This window comes from Micromys minutus (genome assembly GCF_963924665.1).
Source record: "Micromys minutus genome assembly, chromosome: 1".
Classification (NCBI taxonomy): Eukaryota; Metazoa; Chordata; class Mammalia; order Rodentia; family Muridae; genus Micromys; species Micromys minutus.
The window spans coordinates 44,653,200-44,666,064 of record NC_137969.1 but is presented as its reverse complement, the minus strand read 5'-3'; the positions used below and the strand labels follow the sequence as shown (position 1 = coordinate 44,666,064).

Here is a 12,865-nt window from a genome sequence, read left to right as displayed (position 1 = left end):
GGGCTCTCAGAGACTGAGCCAACAATCAATGAACGTACATAGGCTGGACCTATCCCTTCCTACTCATCTGTAGTAGATGTACATTTTGGCCTTTGTGTTCATCCAGAACAACTGGACAGGGGCTATCCCAAAAGTAGTTACTTGTATGTGGGAGAAGTTCTACTAGCTGGGCTGCCTTGTCTGTCCTCAGTGGGAGAAGAATCTTCTGCTCAATGGCATACTAGGAATACGCCAAAGCAAATATCTCACCTAATATCATTCCTAGGGAGTATTCCTAGGCTCAAACCAGAGACCACACACATATTTAGCCTGGGTAATGAATCAATGTGTAAGAACAGATTCACCACATGCTTTACATTGTATTGCAGACTGATGTCAGTCTAACTTCTCAGCCTTATAATGCAAACATTACAATCACAAAACAAAGTCTTCTTTTAAAGAAAACCTTATTGGGGTGCCCACACTTACTTCTTAGCCAACATAAGCAATTTATTCCATGTTTAATAATGTGAAACCTTAACTTGGTAGGAATTAGTATATAATCAAAAAGAATCACTAACACTTCACCTACATTATATAGGCATTGTAGCTTATCACAGAATTTTTCTTACTACAAATACATGCCATGTTTTAATTTGAAAGGCACTATTAATAGGTAGCCATTGCTAAGTTTACTCTTTGCCACTCACTGTTCAAAGCATGAATTAACTATCTTCAATCACACACTAGTATAATATAATATAATATAATAATATAATAAAATATAATATAATACAATATAATTTAATATATTATAACATAGGCATAGTTACTAAGGTATGCTATATATAAGTTACATATAACATAGGTACTAAGCATATGTTGCAGACTGGACAGCTAGGCACAGAAAAGGTCTTGGCAGTAAACAGCTGAATGCTAAAGGCCTGCTGTCACCATATTGTGTTCTACAAACTCAAACAGCCATTCTTATAAATCTTCCCAGGTTTATTCTTGTATTTAACATAACCCAACACATTAATTCCTTAAACAATAGATGATTGCAGATTGATAATACCTGAAATAATTAAGTAGCATAAAAATGAACAAATCCTCCATTTAGATCAACAAAATTTATAACTGCCTCAATTTACATTAGTTATAATGTAGTTATTATACATTATTAGATGTATTATATATAGAATATATTATATATAATACCTTATTACCTTTATTATAATAGAGCAATTGGGTTTTGGCTTATAGGATTTGTGTTTTCCAAAAAAATTTTATGTATAGAATCTCATCCTATATATTTTCTTTATTTTAGCTCTTCTTGTCATACTAATAAGCAATATAAATGTATCATGTAGTACCAAGAAGCAAGAAGAAATAGAAGAGACAAACTATTTTAAATGTTACTGCTACCATCAAATTCTTACATAGGTAATTTTGTTTTATAGGCACTAACCACATGGCTGTGCTACCCCAGGACTCTTTCTCCTACTTAACCTCTACAATAGATGGACTCTGACTGGTTTGTGCTGGCTCTGGAGAATTGCAACCCCTTCTGTGCTATGCCTTGAGGACTGGGCTGGAAGTATTGGAGTGACCAGAGAAGTGCTGATTTGGGAGCAAAAATAACCAAAGCACAGTGTGACGGATTGGGGAGGACACTTGGTATAGTATTTTTTTAAAGCACATCCAAAGTGGGAATCTTTTAACAAATGGGTTTAGGATTTACACAGACAGTGAAACCAATTGGACTATAATCTTGAGAGGTGTTTGCTTGTTTTTTAGGATTGTCATTGAGGAATAGAAGAACCAAGAGAAATAAGAATTTTCATATCCCATTTTCAATAGTGGCAGACTCAGCAGCATTAGACCCTGACCCTGACCCTGACCCTGACCCTAACCCTAACCCTAACCCCAACCCTAACCCTAACCCTAACCACCCTATCCTAACACTAACACTAAAACTAACACTAACCCTAAACCTAACCCAACCCTAACCCTAACCCAACAACCCTAACCCTAACCCTAACCCTAACAACCCTAACCACAACCCTAACCCTAACCCTAACAACCCTAACCCTAACCCTAACCCTAACCCTAACCCAACCCTAACCCTAACCCTAAACCTAACGCTAACCCTAACCCTAACCCAAACCTAACCCTAACCCTAACCCTAACCCTAACAACCCTAACCCTAACCCTAACCCAACCCTAACCCTAACCCTAACCCTAACCCTAACCCAACCCTAACCCTAACCCTAACCCTAACCCAACCCTAACCCTAACCCTAACCCTAACCCTAACCCTAACCCTAACCCTAACCCTAACCCTAACCCAATCCCTGGGATCCACATAGAGGAAGAAAAGATCCAACTCCCACAGGCTTTCTGTCCTCAGCACAAGTGTTCTGGTGCATAGATACAAAGTAATAATAATAGTAAAGTGTAATGTAAAAGAGCAATATGTTTTTACATTGTAAACAGTGACCTTAGCCACCACTACTTATCAATTTCTTTTAAAATCTCAGCTTATTTATAAATATTGTATAAGTTGTGAAGGCTTAATAATTCATGTTTTTAAATATAGTGTGCTACAAAGAGAGTAATTCAAATAAATCAGTCATGCCTTACAGACACAATGGAAATGACACTAAGAATCTCCTAGAACAAAAGTACTTTTTAAAACATAGTATTTTATTTTACATGCACTGTTGTTTTGCCTGTATGCATGTCTGTGCCAGGGTATTGGGTTCCCTGGAAGTGTCAGCCACCATGTGGTTGCTGGGAATTGAACTCAGGACTGCTGGAAGAACAGTTGGTGCTCTTAACCACTGAGCCATCTCTCCAGCCCCTGAACCAAAGCACTTTCTACAAAGTGAATTCGCCCTTACCGACTCCGGAGGACACTGACTCAACATCCATGTCATACGCTCTTCTTCTTGCCACTTCTGCCAGGGCCAGCTCACCCACATCCAGGGCAAGGTGATGAATATCCTTCGGAAATAATAAAGAGACAAAGGACTGACTAAAATGTAATCTTGATAATGTTATAAAGTGAGTCCAAGAGGAAAAAGATCTTCAGATAGCAAAACAGATATGGGCATTTTTTTCTGTTTAAATTTGTTGGTATTATTTATCTACAGAGGGTGATTTTTCTTTGAGAACATGGTTGTAAGTAATTATTTTAAGCCATAAGGTAAAAAGCATGTTTCTAATAAGTTAACACTGACACTTAGTTTTATGAAAAATTAAAACCTTAGTTGTGTCTCTTTCTGTGTGTGTATCTAAGGATTTAGTGGGTAAGAAATTTTCTACACACACACACACACAAACACACACACACACACACACACACAGAGAGAGAGAGAGAGAGAGAGAGAGAGAGAGAGAGAGAGAGTTCATATGTGTTCTAGGCTGGTCTCAAACTCTTAAACTGAAATGATCCTCCTCCTTCCACCTTTCAAATAGCAGGTCTTACCTACTATTTGAATGTATGTATGCCATTACATTCTCTCTAAAAGAGTTGACTATAGATTATAGTTATCTACAAGGAATATTATATGGAACTTTATTTTTATGAGCCTCAAAAATATGTTAATATTGGTACTACTTTTAAAGACTCGGGTTACATACAATTATTACATATATTATATAATTCCAGTCTCAACTTTTAAAAATCTAGTAGAGAGCCAAATCATTATAAGTCAGTTGTTAATTATAAAAACCAACAGATTTCAGTGGCAATTATTTGTACATCCTGAAGCTAAAGGGAAAGGAGCTGGTCTTTGATCTTAACGTTTAAGGCTCAGTGAGAATCATATTAGCAGGAAGCAGCAGTGTGAAGGACAGCTGGCACATATGTATGAAATGCTTGACGCACTCAGCAAAGGGATGCAGGTCTGTCGCATGGAAGACGTGCTGGGCACATGGGAGAACTCGATGGAAATTACACTGTAAGCGCAGGAAGTGCAGGCCTGAAAAGAGCTCTAGACTGTGCAGAATGGCCACAGTAATGAAAATTCTACTGCAATAAAGATGGAAAAAGGATATAAACAGGCACTCTATAATGAATAAATATAAATGCCCTATAATTATGTAAAGATCTTTCATATTATTCAAATAAATGTAAATTGAAAAGACTAATTTCTGAATTTTTGAATTATATGAATTTATAGGAAATAAAATGTCATACTTTGATGTATGCACAGTATGCAATGAATCATCACATCAGGGAGTTAACATTCATCTTGGCTAAGTTTCTAAACGTTAACCATTGGTTGCAAAGCTTGGGAAACAAGCACATTTACTCAGAACAGTTACTAAAGACTTCGGTGATCAGGGCTTAGCAGACTATGCCCAAAAATCAATACAGACTAGCCTGTATTGGTGCATTTCTCAATGTAAGAATGGCTTCTAAAATTTTAAATGGTTGAAAGATTTGTGTTCAACCACCATTCATGAACTTTGAAGGGGTGTAGAATTAGTGTGAGCTGCAGACTTGAAAATGTTTTAAACTAAAATTACAAGGGCAAACTGTTTCTGTGAAACACACTGTGATAAAATCCTTCTGATGAGAACTAAGGTTGTTTGAATTGCAAGTCATATCAGGCTACACTGTCAAAAGATGTGTTTTTCAAAGTGATATCTTCATTCCTATAAAAATCAGAAATATATTCTAATTTTGAACCAGAGCAATGTTTTTCAGGCCTGTATGCATGTGTAGAGAAAATTTCCATATTCCAAAAATCCATTTGGTGTGCAATTAAGGAGCTTCTACTGGAAATCATTTGCAATGTAATGACATGCTAAAGACTTCCTAGCCTTTCAGTTAATAGAATTCAAAAATGCTCCCAACCTGTGAATGTACTCAATCAAAGTCATATATCATGGATGTAGGCTGGCATTTGACAATACTGGTATATATACAGGCAAAGGTATTTGCAAAGGTTTTCAAAATATGGGAGTCTCACTTTAGGTCAGCAGGAACAAATCAACCTTTATGATAACTTGGAGGTCTGGGAACACTACTGTTATATTTTAGAAAAGCTCCATTTTTCATATTTGTAAGCCTGGATTGCAAAACTAGTTGTATTCAATATGCATAATTTTATGATATGTTAAATTTTACCAATAACAGGTTTATGGAGGTGTTTGGGAAATAGCTAAGTGTGTAAATCACTTGCTACACAAGCTTAAAGAGAGAGGACACACAGAAACCCTCAAAGAAACACACCTCATTATCAAAGATGAAGCTACCTTGGAGTAAAGAGATGGGAAAAAGTTTTCCAGCAAGTTGAACTAAGAAAACTCAAAGTTATAGCTAATTCTAATACTGAACAAAGTACACTTGAAACCATAGCAAGTAACGGGTGACAAAGAAAGTCACTTCATCTTCAGGGAACAAAACATAAAGAGCACATTTCAACTCTAAGCATATAGGCACCAAACATGGATAAAGCCAATTTCATTAAATAAATAAAACTAGCTATGAGGTAGTACATTAATGGCAAAACAGCAATAGTGGGTGGCTTCAACATTCCACTCTCACAGATATGGCGTCTGCATAAAAACAGGAGAAAATGGAGTTTAATAACACCACAAATCAACTGGACCTAACAGATACCCAGCACACCAGTATCGACACTGAACATTTCACAAAATCTTTAATCAAACATCACAAAACCTAGTTCAATAGAACATTAAGAAATGTAGCATGCTCAACTCCATATCAGGTTTATTCAGTATATGCAATTCAACAAATGTGAAACACTTTATTAGCAAAATGAAGCACAGAACCTGCATGCTATTAATAGAGGCAGAAAATTCAACATTTCTTCATGAATAAAAAAAAGAGGCAGTGAAGAGAACACAGTAGAAATGTTTCTCAATACAACAAATGCCACTTCAGACAAACCATCAGCTAAAGAGCTCTGACTGAGGTAAAGAATATGGCTCTGATGAATGTTTTGGTTCACTAAAGTACTGAAACCTAGCCAGGCTATTAGGCAAGAGAAGAAAATAAAATGAGTCAGTTCTGGAAAGGAAAACATAAAATGGTCTCAGTTGACAGATAACATGACTTTATACTCAGAAAGCCTAAGATTCCATCAAGAGGCCAATACAAAAAAATTCAGTAAGGTTTCAATATATAAAACAAGTAATATTTCTATATACCAACAGCAAAGCATGAAAAATAAAGATAGAAAACAACTGAGTTTATAAAACCTTAAAATATTTAGAAGTTTAGCAAGGACCTGGACCAGCGGAGTCCCAGAGATAAAGGCCTGGTGAGAAGGTGATCCGAAAGTAGCCAGGGGGCAGAGAGATCTCTGCCAAGTGTGCACGGAAAGCACGCCCCTGCCCTGCCTGACCGAGGGACCAGGAACCCAGCACTGGGACCTCCGTTCCCACCCAGCAGCTTTGGGACACAGAACAGGGCTTGGACCATCTGCCACCTGGAACAGCAGAGATCCAGGGACACAGGCCAGGTACAAGGGAAACGCAAGAACATATCACTAACAACAAGATGGCAAGAGGAAAGCGAAAGAGCGTATCACAGGGAAACCAAGACAACCTGGCAACACTAGAACCCAGCTCTCCCATCACAGCAAACAGCAGAATGTAAATAACTGCAGAAAAAGAAGATTCAGACATGAAATCCTGCCTCAAAATGATGATGGAGACCCTTAAACAACTACAGGAGGAAAAGAATAAAAATTAGAAGCTTTTAAAGAAGAAACAAGAAAAACACTCAAAGAACTCAAAGAACTAGAAGAAAACATAACCAAAGACATGAAGGAATGGAAGAAGGAATTTAAAACAGAAACTGACACAATAAAGAAAACACAAAAAGGAACAACACAAGAAGTAGAAAGCCTAAAAAAGAAATGAGGAGTCAAAGATGCAAGCATTTCCAACAGACTACAAGAGATGGAAGAGAAAATCTCGGGAGCCGAAGAAAACATTGAAAACATAGAAAAAACAGTCAGAGAAGATGCAAAAACCAAAAAGCTCCTAACCCAAAATGTACAGGAGATCCAGGACACAATGAGAAGACCAAACTTAAGGATAATAGGGATAGAAGAGGGAGAAGACTATCAACTAAAAGGCACAGTAAAAATCTTCAACAAAATTGTAGAAGAAAACTTTCCTACCCTTAAGAATGAAATGACTATGAGCATAAAAGAAGCCTTCAGAACTCCAAAAAGGTTGGACCAGAAAAGAAATTCCTCCCGACACATAATAGTCAAAACACCAAGTGCCCAAAGCAAAGAAAGAATACTAAAAGCAGTAAGGGAAAAAGGTCAGGTAACATATAAAGGCAGACCAATCAGAATCACACGTGACTTCTCAACAGAGACTATGAAAGCTAGAAGAGCCTGGATGGACATCATGCAGACCCTAAGAGAGCACAAGTGCCAGCCCAAGCTGCTATACTCAGCAAAACTATCAATCACCATAGATGGAGAGATGAAGATATTTCAAGACAAATCAAAATTTACACGATATCTGACCACAAACCCAGCACTACAACAAATTATAGGTGGAAAACCCAATACAATGAGGAGAACTACATCCTAGTAAAAACAAGAAAACTCCTAAGCAAGAAAACCAAAAGAAGAAAGAGACACAGACACAACTCAACCTACAAAAGCAATAATAGCAGGAAACAGCAACCACTATTCCTTGATATCTATTAACATAAATGGACTCAACTCCCCAATAAAAAGACATAGGCTATCAGACTGGATGCATAAACAAAATCCAGCATTTTGCTGCATACAGGAAACTCATCTCAGAGACAAAGACAGACACTATCTCAGAGTAAAAGGGTGGGAAAAACACTTCCAAGCAAACAGCCCCAAGAAGCAAGCTGGAGTGGCTATTCTAATATTGAATAAACTAAATTTCCAACCAAAAGTTGTCAAAAAAGATAAGGAAGGACACTTTTTACTCATTACAGGAGGAAATCTGTCAGGAGGAACTCTCAATCCTTAACATATATGCTCCAAATAAAAAAGCACCCACATTCATAAAAGAAACCCTACTAAAGCTCAAAAAATACATTTCACCCCACACAATAACAGTGGGAGACTTTAGTACCCCACTCTCACCAATGGACAGATCATGGAAATAGAAACTGAACAAGGACACTGTAAAACTAGCAGAGACTATGAACCAACTGGAATTAATAGATATCTACAGAACATTTCATCCTAAAGTAAAAGAATACAACTTCTTCTCAGCACCTCACGGCACCTGCTTGAAAATTGACCACATAATTGGACACAGAACAAGCCTCAATCGATATAATAAGACTTAAATACTCCCAAGCATCCTCTCAGATCACCATGGTCTAAGACTAATCTTTAACAACAACAAAGACAACAAAAAGCCCACTTACACAGGGAAACTAAACAACGATCTGTTAAACAATAGCAGGGTCAAAGAAGAAATAAAGAAAGAAATTAAGGATTTTTTAGAATTCAATGAAAACGAAAACACAACATACCCAAACCTATGGGATGCAATGAGAGCAGTACTGAGAGGAAAACTGATAGCCCTGAGCGCTTCCAAAAAGAAACTGGAGAGAACATACATCAGCAACTTGACAGCACAGCTGAAAGCTCTAGAACAAAAGAAGCAGATACACCCAAAAGAAGTAGATGGCAAGAAATAATCAAACTTAGGGCAGAAATAGACCAAATAGAAACAAAAAGAACCATTGAAAGAATCAATAAAACCAAGAGCTGGTTCTTTGATAAAATCAACAAGATTGATAAACCTTTAGCCAGACTAACTAGAGGGCAAATAGAGAGTATCCAAATTAACAAAATCAGAAAGGAAAGTGGAGACATAACAACTGAAACTGAGGAAATTCAAGAAATCATCAGATCCTACTACAAAAGCCTATACTCCATAAAGTTGGAAAATTTGGAGGAAATGGATGAATTCCTATACAGATACAAGATCCTAAAGTTAAACCGGGACCAGGTAAACCATCTAAATAATCCCATAACACCTAAAGAAATAGAAGAAGTCATCAAAAGCCTCTCAGCCAAAAAAAAGTCCAGGTCCAGACAGGTTCAGTGCATACTTATATTAGACATTTTTTGCTGACATAACACCAATACTCTCCAAACTATTCCACAAGATAGAATCAGATGGAATACTACCTAACTCATTTTTTGAGGCTACAATAACCCTTGTTCCTAAACCACGCAAAGACCCTACAAGGAAAGAAAACTTCAGACCAATCTCACTTATGAACATTGATGCAAAAATACTCAACAACATCCTTGCAAACCGAATCCAAGAACACATCAAAATGATCATTCACCATGACCAAGCAGGCTTCATCCTGGGATGCAGGGACGGTTTAATATAAAGAATGTAATCCACCAAAATCACATGGTTATCTCACTAGATGGTGAGAAAGCATTTGACAAAATTCAACACACCTTCATGTTAAAAGTCTTGGAAAGAACAGGAATCTAAGGTCCATACCTAAACATAATAAAAGCAATATACAGCAAACCAACAGCCAACATCAAACTTAACGGTGGAAAACTTGAAGCAATCCCACTAAAATCAGGGACTCGACAAGGCTGCCCACTCTCCCCCTATTTATTCAACATAGTACTGGAAGTCCTGGCTAGAGCAATTAGACAGCAAAAGGAAATCAAAGGGATACAAATCGGAAAGGAAGAAGTAAAAACATCACTTTTTGCAGATGACATGATAGTGTACTTAAGTGACCCCACAAATTCCACCAGAGAATTACAGCTGACAAACAAGTTCAGCCAAGTGGCTGGATATAAAATTAACTCAAACAAATCAGTAGCCTTCCTATATTCAAAGGACAAACATGTGGAGAAAGAAATTAGGGAAAAGATACCCTTCACAATAGTCACATAAACTATGAAATACCTTGGTGTGACTCTAAGTAAGCAATGAAGGACCTGTGTGACAAGAACTTCAAACCTCTAAAGAAGGAAATCGAGGAAGACCTCAGAAAATGGAAAGATCTCCCATGCTCATGGTTTGGAAGGATCAACATTTTAAAAATGGCCATCTTACCAAAAACAATCTACAGATTCAGTGCAATCCCCATGAAAATACCAACCCAGTTCTTCATTGAGTTGGAAAGATCAATGTGCAATTTAATCTGGAATAACAAAAGACCTAGAATAGCGAAATCCATCCTCAACAACAAGAAAACATCTGCGGGAATCACTATCCCTGACCTCAAGCTATATTACAAAGCAATTGTGCTGAAAACTGCATGGTACTGGTACAGAAATAGGCATGTGGATCAATGGAATAGAATATAAGATCCAGAAATGAGCCCTCACATATATGTTCACCTAATTTTTGACAAAGGTGCTGTAAACATTCAATGGAAAAAGGACAGCTTATTCAACAAATGCTGTTGGTCCAACTGGCACTCAGCATGCAGAAGAATGAAAATAGACCCTTTCTTATCTCCTTGTACAAAGTTCAAGTGTAAGTGGATCAAAGATCTCCACATTAAACCAGATACACTGAAACTATTAGAGAAGAAAGTAGGGAAAACCTTAGAACACATAGGCACAGGAGAAAATTTTCTGAACAAAACACCAATGGCCCAAGCTCTAAGGTCAAAGATTAACAAATGGGAGTTAATGAGATTGCAAAGTTTCTGTAAGGCTAAGGACATTGTCAAGAAAACAAAATGGCAGCCAACAGAATGGGAAAAGATATTTACTAACTCCACATCAGATAGAGGCCTAATATCCAAGGTATACAAAGAACTCAAAAAGCTTGACACCAGAGATTCAAACAACCCTATTAAAAAATGGGGTACAGAGCTAAACAAAATGTTCTCAATTGAGGAATATGGAATGGCTGAGAAACATCTAAGGAAGTGCTCAACATAGTTAGCCATCAAGGAAATGTAAATCAAAACAACCCTGAGATTCCACCTCACACCAGTCAGATTGGCCAAGACCCGAAACTCAGATGACAGCAGATGCTGGCGAGGTTGTGGAGAAAGAGGAACACTTCTCCACTGTTGGTGGGGTTGTAAACTGATACAACCACTCTGGAAATCAGTCTGGCGATACCTCAGATAATTGGACATAGTACTACCTGAAGATCCAGCTATTCCACTTCTGGGCATATACCCCAGACATACTCTAATATACAACAAAGATACATGCACCACAATGTTCATTGCAGCTCTATTTATAATAGCCAGAAGCTGGAAAGTACCGAGATGTCCTTCAGTAGATGAATGGATACAAAAATTGTGGTACATTTACACAATGGAGTACTACTCAGCTATCAGAAACAATGACTTAACCAAATTCTTAAGAAAATGGTTGCATCTAAAGAATATCATCCTGAGTGAGATAACCCAGTCACAAAAGAACAGACATAATATGCAGTTACTGATAATGGGATGCTTATCCAGAGGCTTGGACTGCCCCAGAAACAACTGTGTGAAGTTCAAGAAAAAAAAAAAACATTATGCTCAATCCTTACACACTAAGAAAACGTTGACTAATTTCGTGTTAAATCCTGTTTTACTTGTACTTTTTTCTCATTGTAACTAGTAAGACCTTAATGCAGACTATCAAACCTTAAAAAAAAAATGCTTAAAAAAAAAAAAAAAAGTTTAGCTAGGAGGTAAAAATGCCTACAAGTCACTAAAGGAAAAAGCTGAAAAGATGCAAATAAATTGAAAAATATCTCATGTTCAGGACTAGAACCATTAATGTTGTAAAAATATTCATATCATGTAAAGTAAAATGATCTACAGATTCACTGCAATTTCTAGGAAGATTTTCAACATGATTTTTCAAAGAAATGGGGAAAAAAAACTCCTTAAATTGGTATATAAAACCATCTCAAACTGCTCAAATTAAAGCAAAACAAAAAATTTAAAAAGACTTCAGCAAAAATACCCACCGAAAACAAACAAACAAACAAAAAACAAAGATCGAGGGACTGTACCACCTGACTTCAAAACATGCTACAGATAACGGACGGAGCATAGGAAGGGCATGGGAAAATAGATGCAAACAGAGCAGGTACACAGCCCTAATCTTTTGGGGGGCTGTGCTAGTGGAGCAGTGCTGGGGTCAGAGCCAGGACATCCTAAATGCTAAGCAAATGCTCTACCACTGGGCTGCCTCAGTTTTAGGCAATTAATTTTGAAAGAAGCACTCAGAACACACAGCTGGGAAAGTGGTCTATTCAATAAAAGACAGGGAAAGCTGGGCATGCAGAAGAGTAAGCAAGACCTGTCTTTTACCATGTGTCACATACTAGCTCAAAATGAAGGCTGGTTCTTAAACTGCAAAGCCATGGTAAGGAAACACTTAGGAGAGTTCCATGACACAGCCCTAAAGAGAAGAGACCTCCTAAGCACAGACAAGGTCAACAATGGCAAAGCGGGACTCCATCACATGAAAGGTTTCCTCCCAGCAAAGGAATCTGCCAGCACAGTGGAAACACACATGGATTGAAACCAAATATTTGAAAACCACACACTTGACAGAGGGCAACATTCAGAACATTACCCTGATCGGAATATTATGTGCCATGAGTGTTCTGATTATTCCATTCTACCTCTTTGTCCTCTATTACCCTGTCTGGTTCTTCTTTGACTGCTTTAGGCCTTTAGCTTCCTCTTTACAGCCTCTCTTCTACTATCATGCCGTGTGTGTGTGTGTGTGTGTGTGTGTGTGTGTGTGTGTGTGTGTGTGTGTGTGTAAAAGAGAGAGGGAAAAAGAGAAAGAGAAAAAGAGGACACAGAGAGAGAAGTTTATATATATTATAAACACCATTCATGTAAGCATGACTTATCTTTCTTAACTATATTTCCATTC

General features: G+C 37.5%; 1 protein-coding gene across 1 annotated transcript in view; it reads right to left on the bottom strand.

Annotated features, from left to right (window-relative positions):
* Positions 1-12,865, bottom strand: part of WDPCP (WD repeat containing planar cell polarity effector) — a 332,845-nt gene that overhangs the window by 91,506 nt on the left and 228,474 nt on the right. Inside the window, exon 14 of the mRNA XM_080936498.1 lies at positions 2,882-2,984. Coding sequence (XP_080792624.1) covers positions 2,882-2,984 — 103 coding nt within the window. The remainder of the gene's footprint in view (positions 1-2,881; positions 2,985-12,865) is intronic.